Here is a 26,371-nt window from a genome sequence, read left to right on the forward strand (position 1 = left end):
CTTTCATGGGTATTTCGCTCTCACAGTAGTCACCTTTCAACCCCTTGATTGTTTAGTACTACTCAACCTTAGTTCAGCATTGTGATATGTGACATACTGCAACTGTTTTCTTCTTCACATACTTCCACACATTCATACATATCATAAACTTACAACCATATATACTTGCGGTATGGTCCTTTCTTATGTTTATATGGTGTCTAACACTCTAGACGCATTTATCTTTCTTCACTTTAGGACATGTCAATGCATCATTCCCTGGAAGAAAAAACTAAATACTAACTTAAAAACTAAATCTTCATAGATAAGTTTATAGTGGCTCGATGGCTACCAATACCTTTTTCATATGTTTAACCATGTATTCATTCACTTCAGTGTGCAGATGTGTTATCACAAAACTTATTTAATGTCATGTGTGTATCTCCACTCACCGTATAAATTGGAAAGATAAAGTGTATTAGAGGCATGGTGTGACCTCTTTTTGAGTTTGCCACTTATATTGTACTTGCTTGTTTGCCTTCAGCAAGACATTTCTCATCCATCAAGTATAGTTAATGCATGCACTTTCAATACTTAAATCTGTAAAACTTGTACATATATAGATATAATGCATTCAGTAGTGTATCTTAAGTAAATATCTTGTAGTTTAGCATCTCTTTCCTGTGTTTATAATCCCTTGGCTTATCTTTGCATGTCTGTATTGTGTAGATAGACATAGTTGTAGTATACACTCTCTCTTAATTTTGTGTGTCCCTGTATATTCAATACGCTTTAGAAATGCTAGTGCGGGCTGTAGCTCATCAGGTTTGTTTGTTTTTGGTGCTCCAACACTTCCAGTTGTGCCTGTCTGGGACACACGCACTTGTGGTTTGTTGACTAGCATGCTCCCCAATGTGCAAGCGCTGCATCGCTCTGATACCATCTGCGTCACAATGAGTTGTGTATTTCATTTCACACTACCTTGCTTTTCACAAGTTCATTTATTTTTTTATAACTGGGTTCCAGAAGTGGACCAACATGCATTTAAGTAGATGGTCATAATGTTTTGGCTCATCAGTGTAAATAGCCTATAGATAAAGGGAGCTTGGACTACCATCTAATTATCTCTCATTATTGATACCTCTGAGTCACATGTACACTGACTATGCATTATGTGGTGCAACTTGCATAATAACAAAGGGTGCAGAGAAAGTGACAAAATAAAGTTTATAGGAATCTCATAGTAAGTATGCTTACAACAATAGGCTATTTTCCTGTGTTAAAAATATGATTTGGACTGCTATTGTTCTGCTTGATTATGACATTCAAATAGCATTTACCATCAACATTCTCCCAAAATATCTGTTACTTTTATTTAATCAAAGCATAAAAATCATTGAATATCAAGATTTGGTCATGTGATCATAAACACTCTGCTATTGGCTGATGCTATGGTGCTGTCACAGACTAGGAGTAAGATGTAACTGTAAGAGTGCTATAGGAGTGTTATCCAAAGTTATGGGGTTTTTAAATACTTTTTCTGCAAACAGTTTAGCTATGTAGTGATGCAACACAGTTATAATTTTCAAGTAACAATAGAAAGGAGTTTTGTGAAATCTGATAGTGGAAACCTTGTGAAAGTAGTTGTGTGTATGCCCCATTCATTTAGGGTGGGGATATGAGCAATGATGGACATTCTTATCCCTGCTCCCTACAACACCATTCAACTCACTCAAAACTAAGGAACTGAAGTCACTATATTATAACAAGATTGATGGCTATTAGTAATGAACAATGACCCAAAGCACAATAAAATTTTTCTTGGCAAACCTAAGTACTAATTTCCTATTTAGAAGACACTCAGCAGCGATACCAATCTGAGGAGGCATTTGGCGCAACAGATAGTACATCTGACTATGAATAATGAGGGTAAATGTTTGCATCCTTGAAGACCAACGCTGATGATACGGGGATTTTCATGCAGAGTGAAGAGGACATCAACAAAATCCAACTAATAATGAACTGTTTTGAAAACGTGTCAGATGTCAAAATGAATCCAAACTAAACTTTGTTACTGCCAATAGGTAATGGCAGACTAAAAACGGCCAGACGGTGGTACCAAGTGAGAGAAAATCACAAGGTACTTGGAACGGAAATCCAGAAATGTCCTCTTAAGATGGCAGCACAAAACTGGTGAAGCATACTAAAAACCACAGGAGGGCTTGTGAGAACACAAATGAATCAAAACTTAAGACCAAGCCAAAGGGTAAAACTAATCAATGTGATGATCCTGTCAAATGCCTGGTATATAGTGCTCTGAGAGAAATAGTGCATGCTATATCAGGTACAGTGTATTACTTATTGTGGTGGCCAGGAAATCTTTAAGGTCTCCTAAGCAATGTGTTTTCTGCCAAGGTGGGCAGAGACTGAGGGATGTGAAGACAAAATGTGCATCTCTGTTGCTCCTCTGAGCACTCATAATGGAAGGCAACAATGTGAATAGTATCACAACCACTCTGAAGAGGTGCCGGGCGACACAAGCCACATTCCCCTAAATTTGAGGCACCTCAAACAGATAATCATAGATAAAAGATATCCATTCACTGCCATAAATAACCACAACATAGAACAGCCAGAAAAATAAATGGTGTTCTGCAAGGTGTGCAAGACCAAATTTCCAAACGACGTCTGGAGACAAGTTTGGAAAACATCTCTGCATGGGCCCTGCCAAAAGACACAAAAGACACATGGTACAAAGTGATACATGGGACAATACCAACTAACAAAAGGCTATTCCAGATCAACATAAGGGACTTGCCAAATTGCAAAGCTGTAATCACATGGGCACAATCAAACATCATTTTCAATGAAGGGGGCGGGGGGGGGGAGGGGGGAGCAATGAAACAAGGACAACATGCAAAGAAATGGTGGCCCTCATTAACAGAATTGGCCCAAGAATCGTAAAAATCATGACACTCACTGTCCCTAATGTAAAATCTTTCCTGAAAGCATCATGCACAGCCACAATGTGGATACTCACCATGATGGCTCATGGAGTGATTACCAAAGGCCAAGTAGACAAGATGCAGTTCTTCATGGACCTGTGAGAGGAGCATAAGAAGACAAAACAACAAAGCAAATAACACAAAACATTCCAGAGATTCCTGCAGATCCCACTGCAACTGCCCTCTGCAAACTGTGATGCCACCCTCCCCAAAACACCCACACCCCCATCATCACTGACATCATCCTCCCAACCTTCCAACACCCCAGTGCTATGAGGTCAAAGTGAGCTAAGTGTACGGTGACAGTGTTTCAATCTCAAAGCAATTTGAAAATTCTCAAAAGTGATCCAATAGTGTGTTTGTATGCAACATATATACAACAACAAGACCTGCCACAGTGCAAAGCAAACAGAGTATGTAAAATGCATTTCCCTATAAAAGATCTAAATGTACCTTATCTCTCTCTCCCTCTCTCTCTCTCTCTCTCTCTCTCTCTCTCTCTCTCACTCCTCCTGCTAACTTGTTACAACAATAATATAATGACATCCATTAAGTGTGTTTGTGTGCCTAAATGTAACATGCTCCCAGGTCATGTTTCACATGCATACATCATTGCCTTACATAATGTAATGTTTTCTCTGTGACCATTCATACATATGTCCTTTCACATTCCTTTATTCTGAAATTGTTTCATTTTTTAATTACTATTGTAATACAATGTCTTATAATTAGCTAAAACAACACCCCAACCAAAGGCACTATGACTTATAAGAAAATAATGTAAAATCAGCAGTACTGCAATACACTAAAAGCTAGAAGCCTTTAATATAACTAAATCAACATTGTGCTAGTAATAAATGAAAACAACAGTTGTTGTTGTTGTTGTTGTTGTGGTCTTCAGTCCTGAGACTGGTTTGATGCAGCTCTCCATGCTAATCTATCCTGTGCAAGCTCCTTCATCTCCCAGTACCTACTGCAACCTACATCCTTCTGAATCTGCTTGGTGTATTCATCTCTTGGTCTCCCTCTATGATTTTTACCCTCCACGCTGCCCTCCAGTACTAAATCGGTGATCCCTTGATGCCTCAGAACATGTCCTACCAACCGATCCCTTCTTTTAGTCAAGTTGTAACACAAACTTCTCTTCTCCCCAATCCTATTCAATACCTCCTTATTAGTTATGTGATCTACCCACCTCATCTTCAACATTCTTCTGTAGCACCACATTTCGAAAGCTTCTATTCTATTCTTGTCCAAACTATTTATTGTCCATGTTTCACTTCCACACATGGCTACACTCAATACAAAATCTTCCAGAAACAACTTCCTGACACTTAAATCTATACTCGATGTTAACAAATTTCTCTTCTTCAGAAACGCTTTCCTTGCCATTGCCAATCTACATTTTATATCCTCTCTACTACGAACATCATCAGTTATTTTGCTCCCCAAATAGCAAAACTCCTTTACTACTTTAAGTGTCTCATTTCCTAATCTAATTCCCTCAGCATCACCCTACTTAATTCGACTACATTCCATTATCCTCGTTTTGCTTTTGTTGATGTTCATCTTATAGCCTCCTTTCAAGACACTGTCCGTTCTGTTCAACTGCTCTTCCAAGTCCTTTGCTGTCTCTGACAGAATTACAATGTCATTGGCGAACCTCTTCTCCCTTGATTTTAATACCCATTCCGAATTTTGCAGTCAGCTGATAGGTATACCTGCTTGAAGGAAGTCCCTCTAAGTAAGGAATCACCTTCAGAGGACATCATGTTCCCAAGTAGAGAGGAAATTAGAATATTTCATCAAAATATACGAGATATTCCTGTGTGGAGTTGCTAGTCTCCCATAGGGCACCTCCCCAGGTGGTGAATTGAGGAATGTTCGCCAGATATGGTGGACACCGGGGAAATAAAATACCAGGGGTGGACCAAAACTAGCAAAACAATAACTGCTACCTTGCAGTTGGGAGTTGGGTCTCCAAAGGCTAAGGGAAGAAAACCCTGATTAAAAATGATCCATCCCCCGGTAGGGGTTGGACACAGGGTTGACAGCCCACTGTGTAAAAAACAATTGTTGCGAAACTTCTACAAAGTAAAGTCGAATGGGTGAAGGAAGACAGACATGGCATGGAAAAGAACAAAGAGGATGGAATACAAGTAAATGAAGGAGAGAAAATAGGAAGAAGAGAAATATAAGGCATAGATCAGATATACATATTGGTACTTGGACTGTGTACCGCTTTTATGCCAATTCCTGTCTGTATAGGTGATGGCTTTTACAGTGGTATATAAAGCATTGGTATGCTGCATATTTTCGTATTACAAAAGTATAAATTCGAATTCCACCGCACACCACTTGTTATTTTCCAAAGCATTGAAATCAAGTTGTGATGCGATTTTGTAAGCAAAGCCACTAAGCCAGTCATAGCTCATGTCATGTGATCTCGACAGCCGATGACAGCAGGTATTCAGAGCTTAGGACACGTGATGTAGTCACCTAATAGCAACATCAATGTTAAGCAGTGCGAACGCACAAACAGAAAAAGTTAATGATTTGAATTAATATACATAGTGTAGCTACACGAAATGCAAAGCTCTTACATATAATATTCGTCTGTAAGAGTAATATGCTGCAAGAGAAGCTAAGCTTTCACATACAATGTTGGTCTTTTATGCGCGTATTACAATTTTAGATAAATCACACAAATGTGATCATAAAATTTTTAATAACGACATAAATGTCTGATCTTCTGCGCTCAAAATTCATCTAAATGACTCATCATCAAAGAGTTGATTTTTAAATGAGAGTCAAACACTGTGTGATTTAAGAAATTCATCGTACATTATCACACATAGCTCCATTGTAATTCCCAGAATGGTACTTTGATGGTAACGCTTTTCACACTACCATTCGGAATATTTTCCCATTACCTGTTAGAAATAGGTTCGTTTCCACAGTTACCAGAGAGCGCCAGATGACAGGCATCCTTGCACTTGCGCAGCTACAATGTTGCATGGAGCCCGTATGTTCGTACGTGTAAAACATGAAAAAATCATACATTATGTCATAGAAGAAACAAGACATCAGGGGATACTCCAAGAGCATTGGAATTTCAAGACCCACGCTAAAATGTGCACATTTATATGTCCATATTCCCAGTTAAGTGGGCCATGACCTGATATTAAGCTTTTCAATGTGGTTTTCGGGATGCAAATTTTCTTGTAGTACCAGTACTGTGTTATGTTTGGTTCTTTATTATGGCATAATGCCATACATGCTAGAAGTTGAAAACGTGCACTTGAGATATAGCGAACAGTGTGTGGAATTAAAAAGAAAATTTCTGTAGCAAACTGACAAAAATAACATCATTGTTCTGCAAGCAATTAATGTTTGACTGTCAGAAAGGTGGAAATCATAAATCTGTTTTGTTTTCATTTGATGTGATAGCAGTAAACGAAGAGGAAACAGCAAAAATTACTCAATGTAAACACGTCTCACGTAACTCAGACTGCTCTGCGCATCAGCCCTGGATCTACGATATTTCCGAACTGGTTCAATACTCCGCCACTCCCTCGAGCATTTGAGATAAAACATTAAAAATTTAAAAAAAAAAAATCGAATTTTCAAATATATGTTCATTTTGTAGTGCACATCTTTCTGAAGAGTCTGATGAATAAAACGTGTTCGAGGAAATGTAAGACATGTTATTTGGTCGTGAGTGCGGCAAAGTGCAGTGCCTCACCTCCTCACACAGCATTCTTCTATCGCACGTTTCTGTACTTCACTCTGTGGAATTGAAACGTGTACATTTTGTAATGGATGTCATCAAACTATATTCAGGACAGTGGAAATTAAAACGTACTGTGGTGCCTCTCCTGCTTACAATTGGCCAGTTTGACATCCTGCCCCACTTTTTTTATATATAAAAAAAAGAACTCTTCCGAAAATTTGCACTCTTTATTCCCTATCAGCTAACAACTTGCTGCTTTGTGTGTCATAAATTTAAATATGGGATACATACACCCAGTAAAGACATGAGACAAGCAAGACAATACACATTTCTTCAATCCTAAGCTCCTGGAGTTATTTTCTCTCTAATCTTGCTACAGCTTTACATGGCGTGCTTTCCTTTCTGCAAGAGAATCTATTACCTCATCAAAGTTTGTCACATGTTTTGCTACATGAAAAGTCGAAATGTCGTTGTCTAATACTGAATAAGCTGTTAATGCAAATAGGACCCAAGACTGGTGTGGTTTCCAGATCTGGTTACGTCTATTTTGTCACTCTCTGCTAGATAAAACAAAATAGGCCTTTCTAATACTGCAACAATTGTAATACACACCAAATAAATGAGACTCTTTTGGCACAAGCGGTCTTTTTTGTAACGACAGAATATAATTCAGAAAGTACCAATATCAAATGCCTATTAGGCCTACTACAAGCAAAAAGCCTAACATTAGGAAATAGTTTCACACTTCATTCACACACTCCAGTTTCTTAAGTATGAGATCGAAAAGTAGTAGTACGAAATTTTTATACAAACTTGGAATCATCATATTGTTCCATAATTTATGTGATGTCCCCGTTTCTTCTCCTTCCTCGTTCTAACAAACAGTCTTGTTACCACTAATTCTGTAACTATTCCTGCCAATGTCAAAGCTTCTTCGCAGGTTAACTCCACTAACTCCGCCAGAATCACTGGTTTAGTTATCCCACGATTATTCTCCGGTTAGGTGTTGCTAAATGTTCGTACAACGCATTTTCCGCGCTTCTTCCAGAATAGAATTTAAAGCAGCTGCTAGCTGGGGACTGTTACAACTGGCTCATACTAGTATTGCGATCTGGCCAAAAATTTTCTGTCAAAATTTCATTTTCTTAGATACGCCGAGAAGGTAATACGTAATCTTTCTTACCTGTTATTTGTTTATTTCCACTCATGTAGTCTGAATCTATGGGTTTAGCTAGTAATTATAACAACACTCATCATTCACAAACCCAATCAACCACACAATCAGACAGAGGTTGGCATTCATCCGTTCGGCCTTACTCCGCGCAGCTCATATAGCCCCTTTTGTCTGTCGGAAAGTTTGTTTCTACAGGCGACGAGGATTCCCCTGACAGACATCACATACACTATGAACGCATCCACAAATCAACTTACGGTTCATTCAGAAATCAATTTAGAATGTGTTCAAAAATGTTCAAAAACCGACAGGTAAGCATTTCAAAGTCATATGAATAATCGATAGACTAACATGCACTGGATGCTAGTTGCTTTGTGAAACAAGGTTTTTTCCTTCAATAGTATGAATTTACTCCCCACTCCCCTCCTAGAACTGTGCCTGCTGCGCATTCAAGAATCTGGCAGCTTGGGCACTCCAGTAAAATTTTTCCAGGTAGCATCTAGCTGCTGGCTGCGACAGCTTACACAGCCAACAGCCACATTTCTGCAGCCAGAAGCGGGAGAAGGTACTACTCAACTACGCATGTGCATGATCCTGCTCGTAACTGCTAAAGCAAATCTAATGTAAACAGTTGTGACATCATGCTCATCGGAGGCAATTTTTGCTGTTGGCAGATGCTTGTATGAGCACTGTGTTTTGTTGCTGTATATGGCGCATTTCCTTTGCAATTTAAGTTTTATTTTCATTTTCCTCTCGTTCATGTTTTATTGTTGCAGTATTATTCTGAAATAGTGGTTTACAGTAATATCTTGTGTTAAGAGTATCAGTTCTTGCCAGTCAAAATTACAAAAATTTAACTGAAAACAAAAACAATGAAAACTTCCCAGAATTCTAAAAAATTCCCAGGTTTTTCCCGGTTTTCCCCAGCATGAAAAAATTCCCCAGTTTTTCCCAGATCTCCTGGTTGTCCCGGGTCATATACACCTGTAACTATATGCAGATGTCAGGAGAGACTGGCTGGCTAGGCAAAAATAAGACCTACCTATAGGTGGATGGCGGGAGAGACTGACTGGCTAGGCAAATAAGACCTAACTATACTTGGAGAGCATCGGCTGCTGTGGCATCACAATTGAGACCACCGCTGACTAGAGCAGAGCATGAAGGCAACTTAAATACTTATCGGGCATGATCCTCTAACAACCAAGGGCAACTTCTTCAAAATACTTAGCGGGCACACTCCTCTAGAGACTGCATTGGCTGCTGTCAACATTACAATAGAGACCACTGCTGACTAGAGTGGAGCGTGAAGGTGACTTAACATCACAATCCTCTAACAACTGAGGACGACTTCTCCTAATGGTGGATGATAGGATAGTATAAGAAGTAGAGTGATAGCGTAAGAAGTAGGGGGTACTGTAAGAAGTTGGAAGAATTCTTTGCAGGAAAATTTTATTGCAGAAGAAACACTGAAAACAACTAGGGATCTGATGGTTGTCACTCGACCCATTAACACAGAATGTTAACGTCCCTGGGAGACAGAGGTGACTCTACCCGGATCCCATGGATCTGACATTAACCTCCCTCAATTACTTACAGTCCAACACTTTTCTGTGAAAGTCTCCCCACAACAAAACAATTACCACTTTACTAGGAAACACAACATTAAGTAAAGTTACTCTATTTTCTACTCTGTCATGTTTGAATTTTTCATACAATTCGTCTATAAAATTGCTATTATCATTAAGTATGGAAAAAACAAAAGTCGAAACATTTCTGGAGATTATCCTCATGGCTTACTTTGAAGTGATCCTAATTCTTCACTAAATTCAGATTCTACATTATTACATTTATCTTCAATATCAAATTCTGGTTTTTTAGCTTAGTCCTGAAATTGGTTACTCTGGGTCTGACTAAAGTCAGTGAACAGTTGGTTTACATGGATAGTCAGGGTATTACTTAATTCATTCTTTAAATCTAATTGCAAACTCTCCACTTTATCATTTAAGCCATTGAACTTACCATTTAAAACCTCACCCTGTGCTTTTAGTTTTTCACTTAACGTAGCACTTAGTTCCTTTCTTATAGCAACTTAATCCATCTTCTGTTCATCTAATCCATCATTTAACTGAGTATTTACTGAATCTAACTTAAGACTTAGTTCTTGTTTTCAAGTGGCTGAATTTGCACTCTACACATATAATTTTTTACTTAAAGTTGCAATTTGAGCATTTGCAGCTGCACTTTGGTCATCTAATCTAGCACTTAGTTGAGTATTCACTGAGTCTAATTTCAGACTTAGTGCTTTAATTAAATTTGCTACCTCAATCAAGTCTGGCATTTCTTTTGTTACTGTCATGGCCATGGCTGGTTCTGATGTTTCCCCAGATTTTTTAGTATTATCCATATTTTTATTACTTTTAGATTGTGTTATCACAAAAAATTTCACCTCTGAGAATAATAATTATACTACCAGCCTAGTATTGAACAGTGTCCTTACCTTCACACTCAATTAACTGTCTTTTGCTCACCCGGCAAAGAGTTTTAGGCTTCATCGGTGAGCAGGTGTGGAATCAGTGCCACTGAACAGCATGGGCGCCGGCAGCATCAAAGGTTCGTTTCAGCATTGGTGTTGGTGAACTGATTTGTAGTCAGCACCAGTGAGTGCAACAGCTGGCGTTGTTGGTGTCAGTTGCCGGTTACGAGGTTAACACCCCAGCAATGTGTGTCTGGGCTGCTTTCTCTCCACACTGGATCTTTGTCTTTGAATAGATCTTGTCATAACTCTTCTTAGTCTAAACTGTTGAGATTTTCCTTGCGTCTTTTCTTGTATGGTATTTATTAATTTTCACCCCTTTTTACCATTTATGCAGAATCCAACTGTGCAAAACAATTTCCCTGCCTTGTTACTACTTGTATCATAGCAACTCACAATATGTTTTTATCTTGATTTATTTTGAAAATTATCCTTTCTTCGAGTCCTGATTATGTCAATCGCCATGTTCTAATGGTTTCTGACAATATAATGTGTGGAGTAAATATACAAACTTTATGTTTTCACCAATTAATGATGTATTGGATTATGCAGAATAACATTCTCGAATTTCACATGTAAATATTTCCATCTTCTCATATTTCACTTGGTTTTGAGCTTTTAACCCATTTGATACAATTAAATATAATCACAATTGCCTGGCTTTAACAACTAAATAATTTATAGATGTCCCATGTGTCTTGCTTCATTCAGAGCTAAGACATGAAGTAAGATAAAAGTCTATAGTCAAGTGTTCTTATTTTTCTTTAACAATCAAATTCACTAACACAGCAAAGAATAGCAGTTAATTACTCTGTGTCCTCTCACATAGTGTCTGTGGCTCTAGTGGCAAACACCTGGCAGTGTCATTCGACTGCCCCGCTTATCATCTTCTCATTACAAACTTCCAACCTGCACACAGAAACCGGTGGCGCAGTAGATACCTTTCCACTCTCTAACTTACTTTTAAAATATTGGATGTTTGCGACAGTGGAAGGCCAAGTATCTCTAGAATTTCCATCAAAATTCTTGATTCACTACAGCTAGACAAATACATCTCATGTTGATATCAGTTCCCAGCATGATTCAGGTGAAACTACCTTCTTCCCTGCCAATATGGTAACCATTTGGAAGCCACAATTTACGCAAATCATAGCTCTTAAATGAAATGGGATCATGACTAGTCAAACAGATAGAGAATTAATTGAGAAAAAATTGGTGCCCCTGCTTTGAGCATAGCTTCTTCACTTATGACTGGCTTTTCTTCCTTATAGATGACCAAAACTGATGGTAGTAACAAAAGCCAAGTGCTCTGACATCATCCTGATATCAGGAGAAAGACCACCTGTGTTATTTAAAGTATTTTAACCAACATTGTTCAGGCAGACCACCTATTACCAATGGTAAAACTTCTTGCAAAATCCCATGAAACTGGCTTTGTCACAAACAACCTCAAAGCTGGATGTCTGAAATGGTGACAGATGAAGCAGCATTAACTGCTGCTCTGGCATTTGTTCGGTGTGAAACCAGTTCTCACATTTTGCAGGAAACTGAGCTCAGCCATAGGTCATTATGCTGTATGTCAGTAAGGAGAAGTTTGGCAACACACAAATGGCACCCTTTCAAAATGGTTACATTGCAGTAACTCACTGAGGACAACCCAGATCACAGGGTTCAGTCTGCTGAAACTGATGGTTTGCTGAGAAAAATGAAGTTCTCGTACTGTAGGTTCCTTCACATTCAGGGTACACTAACAGCAGGCTACTACCTGCATTTGTTAGATGATGTACTGCTGTCTGTCTTAGTGTTATGACATCCACATCATTATGGGCTAAATGTCCATGCAGATCCAGATGTATGATTTATCAGGAGATGGATAGTTCATAGAGGTCGAGTGGACTAATTACCATGTTTCCCGGACTTAAGTCCATTAGATCTCTATCTGTAGGGACTCGTGAAGCCAACTGTGTATGCTATAAACATCAGAATCCTGCACACCTCTGGATGAAAATGGTTGAGCTTACATTTGCATTCCAGTACACATGTTGATTAAAGTCCATGAGGAATGGATGAAGGGCAAACAGCTTCCTTATATGTGCTAGACAACACATTAAGCACATCTCGAAACCTTATTTGTATCATCACCATTTCCCTTCTTCTGTACAAAATGTGACATAACTCAAGAATGAATAAAACTATGCCTAGCTGAAAGACATCATTGTTTTCCTTGTGTAAATCTCTATTTGTTTGATATCTTACAAGAATGTATTTCCATTTTAAATTATGAGTTGCATCCAAGTTGGCAGCTTCCAAAATGACTGTTATGGCAACATTCAAGAGTCCCCCCCCCCTCTTGCATCTTATACTACTTTATTTTAAATTAAAGATTACCCACGTGTTTTTGAAGATTGGTTCCACACCTATGGACTATCCTGTATATTAGCTGCATTGTTAATTCCCAGAGAGGGGAATTCATGGAGGGATGTTTCATCTTTGCAACGTAATGAAAGGCAGCCTTTTTTCTTTTTTTCTTTTGCCAGACGTGTTTAGCTTTCTCTAATTTATGGAGCATCTTCTGTCGTACATGTTTGTTATTATCTATGTAATAAAGGCATTATGTAGTAGTTACAACTAAGTTATCATTTTATGTTTTCTCTTGTTATTCTTTTGTTTCTCCAAGTAAGAAACAACTTTTGTTGCACAAGTTTCATAAGGTTAAATTATCATTTGGTCTTACTCACCATTTCCAATGTTGCTAGTCCATGTGTGTGGACCTGAAGATGTGTTCACTCAGCCCCCTTTCCAGGTTATTAATTTCATGAATGTACTATCACATCATGTGGCAAACACAAGAGCAAAATCACAATTCAGCTCTTTGAAACGAAGTACAACAGAACAGTGAAAAACACAAATGAACTCATAACACAAATAAAATACTAACATACTCCACAAACAGCATCACTCATCCCTTTCAACAGAGAGAACAGGAAGACCTCGATAACCACTGCACACAAAATAATGCTAATTGAAGAAAACCTACTGACACGGAACAAAATAGCTGCAGATAATATTATAGAAATAAGCAAACCCTTAAAGCAACCACATCCCAAAATTACTTCAAATTTGAAATGGAATTTTATTTACAAAAGATGGCCTTCCAAATGGGATCCTACATATCAAGAACATGGGCAAACACATTCATCAACCACATAGAAAACACAATCTTTGATTCAGTCATCAGAATGAAAGGATACAAAATTGTTTACTGGTACAGATATGTGGATGATACAATCAGTATGGCAGATGAACCAACAGAGAAAATAGATAAATTTCATACAACACATAAAGAATACACATAAAAATATTCAATTCACTACAGAAAAGAAACACAAAAGTAAATACATTTCATGGATATAACAATAAAGAGAGACAAGAATAAACACACATTTGACATCTTCAGAAAGCCAATGCCTGCAGACACATCCAACCACACAAAATTAAAAAAATGTGGTCATACAATACATGTTGCACAGACTAAATAATAACCCAAACAATACAACTCATAACCACAACCAATGGTTGTATCACCCATATACTACAAAGAGTCAACCACAAAATCAAAACACAACTATACAAAAATCAAAAATAAGCATAGATCACAAATACCACAGAACCCCACAAACCAATGGTGCCTATACTATAGGTTGTGGAGGGAGGGTGGCCGGGGAAGGGGGGGGGGGGCAGATATGGGGGTTTAGAGGATTTTTAATGTATTTGAGGACAAATGGTAATGTGTAAGTAGCCATAAAAAAGTTCCAGTTCTGACTCTATTAAAATCCTGCATAATACTAACTTTTAAATCATTTTCTTGAAAGAAAAACACATTATTATTTTCTTCCCTTGAGAGCAGGGGAGGGGGGGGGGGAGGGGGGGGAGGTGTTCATGGTTCTCCCCCCTACCCTCTGCGAACAATACACACACTACAGCACACACAGAAACAAAAAACAGTAATTCTCATGATATGATTAAGAGTAAGAACAGGTATGCCTTAATACAAAAATACAAATTAACATACAGAATAGTGAATATACTAAGGAAACAATGATTTCACATTGCTTACAGGACTAGAAACACACTCCAGTCACATTTACAAACAACAGTATACAAAACAGACAAATACTAAGGAACACGTACATACCAATTTCCATTTCAAGAATGTGAATCACTATGTCTGGGAATGATAGGCAAGAATTTCAAAATTAGGTATAAAGATCATATAAGAAGCTGGAAGTAACAAAAAAACATTCTACAGTTGCTGAAAACCTGATAAAGCATGAACTTGAACGATCCAAAATGGAACAGGACATTTTCAGTGAACAACTACAACAAAAGACTCCTGAGATTACAGGAAAACTTTCATATACTAAGATTCCTTTGCAGTGATAAAGAAGGTAATCAATGACCAAATCAATACAAGCAATAATTCACTGATCATGTCAGCCACTAATACAATAACAAACAGAAATGTGAAATCCCTCTGCCCCTCCCTCACTCCCTCCTACCTACCTACCACCCACTCCCCTATCTCTCTCTCTCTCTCTCTCTCTCTCTCTCTCTCTCTCTCTCTCTCGCACACACACACACAAACAACAACAAATCCTCTCACATAATGCACTATTACAAACAACATAAACAAAAGATGCAAGATAAACAAACATTGACAGCTGGCAATACTAAACACTGTAAACACACATACATTCAACATGCAGTTAAAAATGCAAGTGAAATGTTGTAATAAATGTGGGTGAAAAACTGCAAGAAACTGGCCATCTGGAGTATGAGAACTGAGTAAACACATCTTCGGGACCACACACATTGACTAAAAAAAAATTTACCTTTTTATTGCACTGAAGATGCTTCATAAATAAAAGAAGCACATCACATACGGCAAAAACAAACTGCCATTCACTTAGTTCCAAAGTCAGAACATTATGACCATCAGCCTACTGTTGATATGAACCCAGCCACACAATAGCAGCCTCATCTGGCCAGGAATGATTGTAAGTCAGACACACACATGGTGCATGTAGTATCAGTGAGCATGCTGTCTGGTGTACAATGGAGGGAGGCTCACGATCTATCTCAGTTAAACCTAGGGCAGATTGTGATGGCCCAGAGGCTTTGCATGAGCATTTCAAAAGCTGCACAACTTGTCAGGTGTTTGAGGAATGCTAAGGTGAGTGTCTTCAACAAGTGGCAACATGATGTCATGGGGTTGGGCGGCCACCACTCATTACAGATGGTGGACGTAGTAGACTAAGTAGACTGATAAAAAAACACACTGGATGTAGTAGACTAACTAGACTGATAAAAAAACACACTACATGCAGTTCAGAACTTGTAAGGGGTGTCCCACGAGTATATGCCTAACATACGATGACAAGCAGATAGAAGAAGTGAACAGTTTTAAAATCTTGGGATTACAGCTTGATGATAAATTCAACTGGGAGGAGCACACCACATAACTGCTGAAGTGTCTTAACAATTCTCTGTTTGCAATGCGAATTGTGTCAGACATAGGGGATATGAAAATGAAAAAGCTGGCATACTATGCTTACTTTCATTCCATAATGTCATATGGGATAATTTTTGGGGTAATTCATCAAGCCAAGCTAAAGTTTTCTGGGCACAAAAATGTGCAGTAAGAGTTATATATGGTGTGAACTCAAGAACATCCTGCAGAAGACTGTTTAGGGAACTAGGGGTACTAATTACTGCTTCCCAATGTATTTATTCCTTAATGAAATTTGCCATTAAAAATATATCACTTTTTCAAACCAACAGCTCAATTCATGAAATCAATATTAGAAATAAGAATAATCTTCACAGGGATTTAAAGTCACTTACTCTTTTACAAAAAGGTGTGCATTATTCAGGAACACACATTTTCAATAACTTGCCAGCAGCCATAAAAAGCTTAACAACCAATGAAGCCTAAAGGATTTATTGGTGGCCAACTCCTTCTACTCCATTGATGAATTTCTCAGTGTGTGTGTGTGTGTGTGTGTGTGTGTGTGTGTGTGTGTAACTTCTGCACCAGTTCAGTGCAGCAATGTGTTCATTGTAAATAAGTATTGGAGTAGTAATAGGTTCTATTACATGTTTATTATGTTATAAATGAAAAAAACTTTTTTTATTTTAAATTCAGTGCATTAGTGTTTGTAAAATGATTCTTTCATATAGTGTTCATTAAAAAAAATATGATCATTCCACTTGGGACTTGCGGAAGGTACATTAGTTTATTTGTTTCAGTTGTGAATATTTGTCAAGTATTATTGTTTTTCTGACATGTTCTACATCCTGGAGGACCTTCTCACTGTGGATTAGTTGGTACGAAAGTAAATCTAATGTAACCTAGCCTAATAAAACAGGGCAGACAGTAAACAGCGGAACTAACATCAGACTTTAATGTTGGGCAAAATACAAAAAATACAAGTGTGGCTGAACACACAGCTCATTGAACACTCCTAATGATGGTCCTCCACAGCTGACAACCCTTGCATGTGCCAATGTTAACTACACAACTTTGGCAGTTACACCTGAAATGGGCACATGACCATGTTGGTGCAGTGGCAGAGCACTGAACAGTCTGATGAAATCTGTTACCTTCTCCACCATGCCAATGGGAGAGTGTGAATCGATCGAGTGCCAGGAGAACAACTCCTTGACACCTGTACTGTGGGATGGAGACAAGCTGATAGAGGCTCCATTATGCTATGGGGATCATTCGCATGGACATCAATGAGTCCAGCAGAGCCAATGCAATGCATCATGATGGCCAAGGAGTATACTATACTGGTTGCAGATCCTGCATACCCCTTCATGACATACATTTTTCCTGACAGTAGTGACATTTTTCAGCATGGTAATTCACCATGTTACACGGCTAGGAGGGTGATGTAGTGGTCTGAGTAACACAATGATGAGTTCTAACTGATGTGCTGACCACCCAACTCGCCAGGCTGAAATCTGATCGAACACATCTGAGATGTGATAGAGCTTGGCGTCTGAGCTCATTGTCCCCATCCCTGGAATTTACGGAGTTAGGTGACTTGTGTCTGCAGGTGTGGTGGCAACTCCATCCAGTGACCTATCAATACCTCATTGCTTCCATGCCACAATGCATCCCCATTGTTATCCATGGCAAATGTGGACATACCGGCTATCAGGTAGGTGGTAATAATGTTCTGGCTGATCAGCATACATCTGTGTGTTCATGGAGAAAAGTTTTCATTATTTTATGGTTAATATCTATAAAAAAAATTTGATAAATATGATTAGAGGAACCAAAATTTTACCTCATGTCACCATCTATATGTATTTTACCACAAATTTGTTGTTGGAGGTTCAAAAAGCTGATTAATTCTGGCTTTGTTCTTACTAGAAGAAGAGCAGCATTCACATACCTAAAGAATGAAAACAAAACAGAAATTTATGGTTTCAGTTTTAACCAGGGTTCTTTGGAATTCTGCTTTATGTATAATTTCTAAAGTAATTGAGACTATTTATATTGTACATTTCAGAGACACGTTTAGCAGTTCACTGGCTGGAACCAACCAATCAACATCACAAATCTGTCAAATTTGCAAATGACACAAATGTTCCAGTAAAAGTAATGACTGAACAAGGCTTTCAGAATGAAATGAAAAGAGCATCTCACATATTACAAATTGGGTTTCTGGAAACAGCCTAATAATAATAGCACCAAAAACAGTAACTATGAATCTCCACACATTGCATAATTAGCAGCCATTAACTCCACCTATTGAATTGTTCACCAGCAATCTGGAAAATGTAAGTGCTACAAAGTTTCTTGTGGTATGGATCCAGGAAGAAATGAGATGGGTCCAACATACAAAATATGTAAGCAATAAACTGAAAATCATCTGTTACCATATAAAAATTTTCTCAAGTTACACTTCTAAGGAAACATTAAAAAATGAGTACTTTTCCAAAAAAATCTCTACTATGATACAGTGTAATTTCCTGGGGAAACTCAAATGCTAGCAAATGTTGCTTCACATTTCAAGAGAGAACTGAATGATCCACGAAACGTGCAGGTCCCAGAAGCTCACAGAAGCCTTTATTTACAAAACTTGAAGTTCTTCCATTGCTTTTTTTAAAATATTTTGATTTTCATAATGAAAATTTTAGACGCTAATAATCAGCTTATAGTTAAAAATCAGGGTATTCACTTGCAAGAGACCAAGGTAGATGTGTACAATATTCAAATACAGCATTAAAACAAAATGGACCCTACAAACAGGAAAGAAGATGTACAACAAACTACCTTGTGACACCAAAGTAATCAAAGCCATTTCAGCATTAAAAACTACTGTTCATGCCTATCCCTTTGAGACCCATTATTCTGATGTAGGCAAATCTCTAACAGATTAAAAATCAGTATGTGTACTTTATTATTGTAATAATATTGCCACAAGATATGAAGTATGTAGTGTGGCATAGTGGTTACTATCACTGGTTGGCATGCAGGTCACCAGTCCAAACATGACCACAGAAATTAATCATTGTTTGGTATCGACCATTTATGGAATGTTCTTCAAATATTTCATGTTTGTAATGTTTGTATTTTCTGGAATATTTGATGTCTGTCTAAATACCAGTATGCTGTTTCCAACTAATACTTTACGTGTGATGGACTACGGGCATGTAGAGAACTAACAGGACTTAACCCACATCAATATGAATTTCAGAAAAACAAATTAAATGACAACACAAGAAACTGAGCCCTCCACATAGCACGGAAAAAAAATTAGAAATATGTAATAGTCATTATAGCAGACATTGCAGGCCCATTTGTCAACTTCTGGTGGTCTACAATGTTCACACAACTTGGGGAACTGTGAGTAATGACCAACCTGTACCACAGTCTGTGGGATTACTGTAGGGACAGGGTTGCGAGTAGCAACCAGTGAACCAGAAAGTGGTCAAAGTATCACTAAGGGATGCCCACAAGCTCCATGTGTGGACCCATATTTTGGGATACAGCAATAAAACCTCTATTACATCTCATGGAGAGCCTTGGCTTTACCAGCAGAATCATGGAATATGATGACAACGTGTTGGTAGTAGTGTCTGTAAACCTCTGAGCACAAAATGAGGAAAAATCCAGTGGTATGCTGTAACATATGAATAATTCGTGTACCGGTACATAAAATAAAATGATGACTGGTTAAAACACTTAGTTCCTACTTTTAAAAAAGACTCATTAGAAACCAATCATGAAACTTGGAAACAGAAACACAGGACAAGCAAGATACCTTGGAATTACAATTGACAAAGGACTCTTCTTCAAGATCTCATGCAAACTACCTGTAACAAGGCCAGAAAACTGCTACAAAAACTAGCAAGAATAACCATGACAGATAACAGACTTCCACTAAGACACATGAGAATTTACCACTGTGCAATATTTCAATCTATTACATGCTTTGCAAAAATATGGTGTACAAAATCCACCTGGTGAGAAACCTAACTGCTGTGAGTGGCTGGCTGAGACCTGTGCTCCTGCAGTTATCAGGCACCTTTAGAACTTCATTTCTGGAAGACTTTGTGCAGTCTTCAGCATCTTCCCAATTGACATCACCATAAGGTATCATGCTGTAACATGCTGGAAAAAATGGGCTTCAGGGACAAAACAGGAGCACTCACAGAAGAAGACATAACCAATAAACATGATCTTAGAAGATGTTGGGTGGAATACATGTCAAATGTAGTGGGACACATGCAAATGTGGCAGAGTATGAGTTCTTTCTGAACACAAGGGAAAGATAAGAAATAAAACACTACCCTCACCTGTGGAATGGTACATTTCCTAACTGGATATGGTCCGCAGCCAACACATTGACATCAGATTAATATCTGTACAAGCCAAGAATGCACATGTGGAGAAACTGGCTCCCCTGAACATGTAACACTATGCTTCATCAAACACAGGCCAGACAACAAAGGATGACAGATGAGAACATATACTACTCCCTCACAAAATAAGACCACTGGGCAGATCTAGACAGAACAGCAGACACTATTTCAAAAATATTGCAAGAAAAATATGTAAGATACAGACCCTACAGCATGCACCAAGACCAAAAAAAACTGTAATTCTAAATGACAGCAGTGATGATAGAGAAAATGAAACATCACATAGTTATACAGAAACAGAAGATGAAGCAAACACACGCTAAGACAAGATAACATGCACCACAATTTAAATACACTTAACACATTAGTCAGGCAACTTAGATGTTCTTCATATGTCTTCCAAAACTGACAGTGTCATCCAAATAGCAAAGACATTTTGTCCATTTAAGGTGTTGAAGAAGATTGTCCATCATACGCTGGAAGGGTGCTGGAGCATTACACAGTGAAATTGGTGTAATTCTGATCCATAAATGCTGTCAGGAACTACAAAGGCAGCCTCGTCAACCTTGACTGCATGCATGTCTATAGTTGAGAGATACTTTGCAGACTAGGGTGCCCATCAATGTGCAGCAATGGGTAGACATCTTTTTTCATAATTTTGTGCAGTTGTCAGTAACTGATGCAGAAACACCAGGTGCCATCCTTCGTTATAAGACCCACAGGAGAGGACAATGGACTCTCTGAAGGTTCAGTGATACAATTTTGTAGCATCCTCTCCACTTCCTTCTGTATTATCCACTGTTCACCTATCGACACATACAAGCACTGTCTAATCAGAGTATTATCCTATGTTAATACTGTGTTTTACCATTCCCAATTCAAAAGTATCCAAATATTGCTGCAGAATTGCTATCACTCACCAGTTCTGTTCCTTTGTGAAGGCAGATCCCATTGGCTTGATAATAGATTCTTTCCTTGCATTGTCTGTTGTGATAGCAGAGCATGATTCTTCATCGATGACACTAAGCTGCCCTTCCTGGACTGGCTTATGGTGTCCGTGTGCACATACACTTTGGAATGAGTTGTGGCTGCTAGTGACAATTAGTAATCCAAAGCTCTGCTTGACTGTCTGCAACACTTATGATTGCAGTTGGCATATAGATTTCTTTTGTGATCCAGAGTAGCTTTTTGGAACTGACAAAAGCTTTGCAGTTTAAATGGAACTCATAACATTAATGACAGTAATACAACAATGTCTTCAATGGCAAACATCCGCCCACATCAGTCTTTGTTATTTGTGCTTGTTGAAATAGCTTTGTCAGTCTGGAGCTCTGATCTTCCACAGTCAATACCTGCTTGAGATTCTTGCAAGAAGTCCCATCTGAGAAGAACATTATGATTATGTTTTGATAAAATGACAGATATGAAATACTGAATTTTGTCATTTATACTTATTGTTGCAATGCATATTTTTATTGGCAGACATATTTCTCAACTTCAATTTTTAACACAAACACTTGTGTATCATGCTAGCTGAAGTTGATAAGCTTTTGACATTGATTGATGCCTGGAAAGATTGCCCATTGATGTTGTTGTTGTTGTTGATGATGATGATGATATCTCCCAACATCTTGGCGACTGTCATCCATGCACAATTTTTATCTGTGCTGCATCGCCTCCACAGATGATTGCCTCACTTAGTTTTCCTGAACTCAGTGGCTAGGCAAGCAGTTGATACCTATGTCCAAGAGACAGGGAATGGGTATAACATGCTGCGGAGTGATCTCATACAGTCAACTGACATGAAGATATTTCTTGTGATGATCAATATCTTGTGGCATAACAGTTGTTGAACACTGGTCTTCTCTTTCTGAAGTAGCATATGGTGTGTCAGTGGCACCCAGACTGAAAACAAACCTGTGTCTTTTTCTCCATCATTCAAATATCCATTTTTCTGTGGGGCATTGTATTTGTCAGAAGTTTGGGACATAGTTACCACCCCTAGAAAGAAGTCCTCATATAAACAGATATACAAAAAATTGACTAAAAGTTGACCCATTGGATTCTGTCATCATAAGTGTAATGAGTACATCAGCTACTGTGCCAATAGGAATGTGTCGACAGGAAGCCTTCTCAGTTCCTACGCCATCTGCAGAATGTCGCACATTTCAACACGATCCCTGACTCACTGCTGTGTGCAGTCTGGGTGGAAAGCAGTAATAGTCACACAGACAGACCTATAGCTGGACACAGTTACCCACTTGGCCGATTGGGTCCCCTGTACTGCAGTCATGGCATCCTATGACATTGTTCCCCCACATCTGTGGTGGCAAGCACCTCACACAGCCACCGCCTTGGATATAAGCCTGCAGCAGGTAGTTCAGAACTTGGCCATGCAGGTAACAGCTCTTAGCACCCAGGCTGACTGGTGGGCACACTCATGGACACAGAGCAGCAAGCACCATAGCGGCATTGGACTACCGCTTGAGTGGTTGATGCGGAGTTGCTGGCTGCCAGCCTCCGATTGTATGCCCAGACAAAAAATGGCACTGACAAAGTATTTGTACACGTTGATCTGCAGTGCTGTACACATATGATGTTGTATACCAATGCGGTACAACCACCAATTCGTCTGCCCTAGTCAGGGCCGTACCATGTGATCACTTGCAGTGAAAAAACATTCAGCACTGAGTACAAGGGAAATCCAGTTAAAATCTAGATCAACCAAGTCAAGCTAGCTTAAATCTTGTCCACTCCAGCAGCAGGTCATCTAGATCAACCAAGTCAAGCTAGCTTAAATCTTGTCCACTCCAGCAGCAGGTCATTTTTTCAACCTAGTAGAAGATGACCTATCGACAGATGATGCTTCCCCAACTACTGGACAGGGAGGTCCTTCAGCAACACCCGCACCTGCACCAAACAATGATGCACAGATCCCACCCGCTGTCGCCGTGCTGCCGTGTGCACTTCAGTCTCCCTCTATCTCTCGCAGACATCTGGCACAGCTGCACAGGCTGCACCCACCACAGATGCACCAACCCAGCCACCAGTGGACTCATCACATGTGCAAGCCACAGCATCCTCTTCAAACATGCTGTGTAATAACAATGTCATGCTGCCCAATACAGCCCTCATGCATCCCAGACATCCTATGGGGTTAGAATATCCCCCCCCCCCCCCCTCCAAGCTGCTTTGTGCAGTACCCCTGCCTCTGCTGTCTCACACGTCGAGGTCGGATCGAGTGATGTGCTGTGCTTCTGCATCAGTGTCAGCAAACTATGAACAGCGCGCTACTTCGTGAATGCTTTATATCAATATCTCATGTTAATTGTGCAACTCGTGAACATTTTATTTTGTGATATTAACTGCTAAAAAGACTTTGCTTGTATGGTAGTGTCCTCCATGTGGACATTCTCATTATACACTCTGCCAACCCATGTGTTGACACCACTGGCTGACATTACCAGAAAGTGCATGAACTCCCAAACTTGCTAGCTGCAAGCTGATTGCTGATGCCTTGTACCAGCTCCCAAGCTCTGTTCACCAAAGGGGGATCTGTGTGTCAGCTGCACCAAGAATTGGATGAGCTGTAGTTACATCAAGAACAAGCTAGCTATGCATGGCATCCACTGGTACCCTCACAGGTTTACCGTTAGTCCAAATTTTGACAGTGGTGCAACATGTAGTGCTGCACACCAGATGATGTAGAAACCAGAGCAAGCTGAGCAATGGAATGTTGTACATGCTTCTCCACGAGCCTGTTTCTGCTTGCCATGAGCCATGTGGGTTGAGCTTAATGTGAGCTCCCCACAACATGTAAGGGATTATTAAGACAGCTCTGTCCATCCACCAATCTCATTCCCTTGCTACCACAAAGCACATGGCACACTGTTAGATGGGAAGATGCTTATCAGTTTCATCCACTCACACATCCATCATTTTCCCACAGTTAATGATCAGAAAGGTGCTCAATCAATGAACAGTGTATATCCTCAGTAAACAGTGTTTGAGCACATATATTATGCAGTACTCACTACTGTTATCAAATGACAGTCCAGACTGTAACCATCAGAATATATTGTGGGGAAATTTTCCTGTCAATTACGGTCACCATGTCCTGCACCCTAAGCACAGCAAGTGAGTGCAGCAGTAATACTCGCCTTCTGCACCACTAACTTGTAAACAGCAATCTTATTCATTCTCACTTCAGATCAACATTTACGGCTGCTATCTCTTGTGTATTCAGTCAGACATTTCTGACTGCCATATACTGCTGTATCTCCTTCCTTACTATCTGGACTATGAAAGAGTAGAGCACCTGATGGTCTTCCACAACTGCCATTGGGACCACATTCGGCAGTTGGCCACATCTTTTTCATTTAATTCTTCTTTGTTGTATTGCCTTGACTCATTGACAGCACTTGACGAGTTCCTCTGCCCTTGTGAAATAATTTACCAGTAAAGCCTTGTACATATCTTCTGAAACTGCTTTCCTCAAGTGTAAGATTTTACCAGCATCTATCATATTTGGATTTATAATGTGAAATGGGGCCAAAACAGTCTGTATGTAGGGCTGCATCATTTCAGCATGACACTGGACGCAGTGCTTCAGTTGTTCTTCCACTATGCGGACTTGCTGCTGATTGTGTCTGAACATTTTCTTCAGTTTCATGAGGAATTTGTCCCACATACTGAGCTTCCTTTCATTTTTCTCCAACCACTGCTGGGTGTGCCATCCAAATAAAAGTACACATTAGCTGAACAAATCATGTCATTCCACCTGTTGGATTTGGTGACTTGAGTGGAATCCTTTCAGTCATTATGCTGGGCCCTGACTAACATCTCTGGAAAACACTCCAGGATGCCTGATATGCAACTGACTTACTGCTGTCTCAGAATTCATTAGTGTTCTGACTATATAAATCTTAGGAACGATGTACCGCTTTTATGCCAATTCCTGTCTGTATAGGTGATGGCTTTTACAGTGCTATATAAAGCACTGGTGATGCAGAAGTTTTGAAGATACCTGGTGTCTCCACCAAACAATGTCATGTCTAAACCACAATCAAGTCTGGAAGGGTCGTCAATGAATTATAACACTTAGAACTGAAAGCACATTTATTGCTGGCACCAATGTATAGCCAAAACAGAACTGCACTCTTGAATGGAGAGTGCACCTATTTGTACAAACATCGGATATTCCAGAACATTGGTATTTATACAAACATCAAATATTCCAGAATATGCAAACATAAGATATTTCAGGAACAGTCCATAAATGATCAATACCAAACAAAAAGTAATTGCTGTTGGTCAGGTTCAGAAAGCAACCCACTGTGTAACTTCTGTATGGATGCTGTCAGATTTTGGAACTTTTCCCTTCTTTAGTCTTAGTATCGATGATTTCAAGTTGTAGTTAGGTTTGTAGGCACATGTGACTGTAAATCTGTGTTTTGATGATCTTTAGGTAGGATTTTTTGCAGTTTCTTTCCACCCATGTGTTTGCATGCCATCATCTTGTCACAGCATTAATAAGATCAGTGATGTTTCAGTTTTTGATCAAAATTTTGTAAGGTAACACATATATATTTTCCTGTAATTGTAAATGTGTTCCAGTGTCACTTCTTTGCCTAAAAATGGCTGTTGTATTTTTATTTTTCATATCTGTGTACATATCCAGTTTTGCCTGACTTTCTCTGGCACTGTATGCTTGTTGGTATTATTTTCTTTTTTGTTTTGTTAGGGCTGTGAGTTTGTGTGATTATGTGGTTTTTGAGTGTTATTTTGGCTTATTGTCTCTGTGTGTGGTATTTTGTCCTGTCTGTAGCAGTGCATGCATTTTGTATTCCATGCTACCTGTAACGATTTGCTGGGGATAATCTGATATGAATTCTTGTAGTCTATCTCAGTCTGCTTTATGGAGTACCATATGCTATATTGCCAGTCCAGGTTTTTACTGTGATCACATTATGGTCACTTTGTGTGAAACCTTCATGAATGGCACAATC

The 26,371-nt window shown here is 39.0% G+C and overlaps 1 protein-coding gene across 2 annotated transcripts in view; it reads right to left on the reverse strand.

Annotated features, from left to right (window-relative positions):
- The window catches only part of LOC126355990 (cilia- and flagella-associated protein 206-like), a 315,199-nt gene that overhangs the window by 48,128 nt on the left and 240,700 nt on the right, over window positions 1-26,371 (reverse strand). Inside the window, exon 10 of one of the 2 annotated variants that reach the window (XM_050006609.1) lies at window positions 17,780-17,887. The exons of the other annotated variant lie outside the window; for it this stretch is intronic. Coding sequence (XP_049862566.1) covers window positions 17,780-17,887 — 108 coding nt within the window. The remainder of the gene's footprint in view (window positions 1-17,779; window positions 17,888-26,371) is intronic. 2 annotated transcript variants of the gene reach the window in all.

This window comes from Schistocerca gregaria, chromosome 3, assembly GCF_023897955.1.
Source record: "Schistocerca gregaria isolate iqSchGreg1 chromosome 3, iqSchGreg1.2, whole genome shotgun sequence".
Taxonomy (NCBI): domain Eukaryota; kingdom Metazoa; phylum Arthropoda; class Insecta; order Orthoptera; family Acrididae; genus Schistocerca; species Schistocerca gregaria.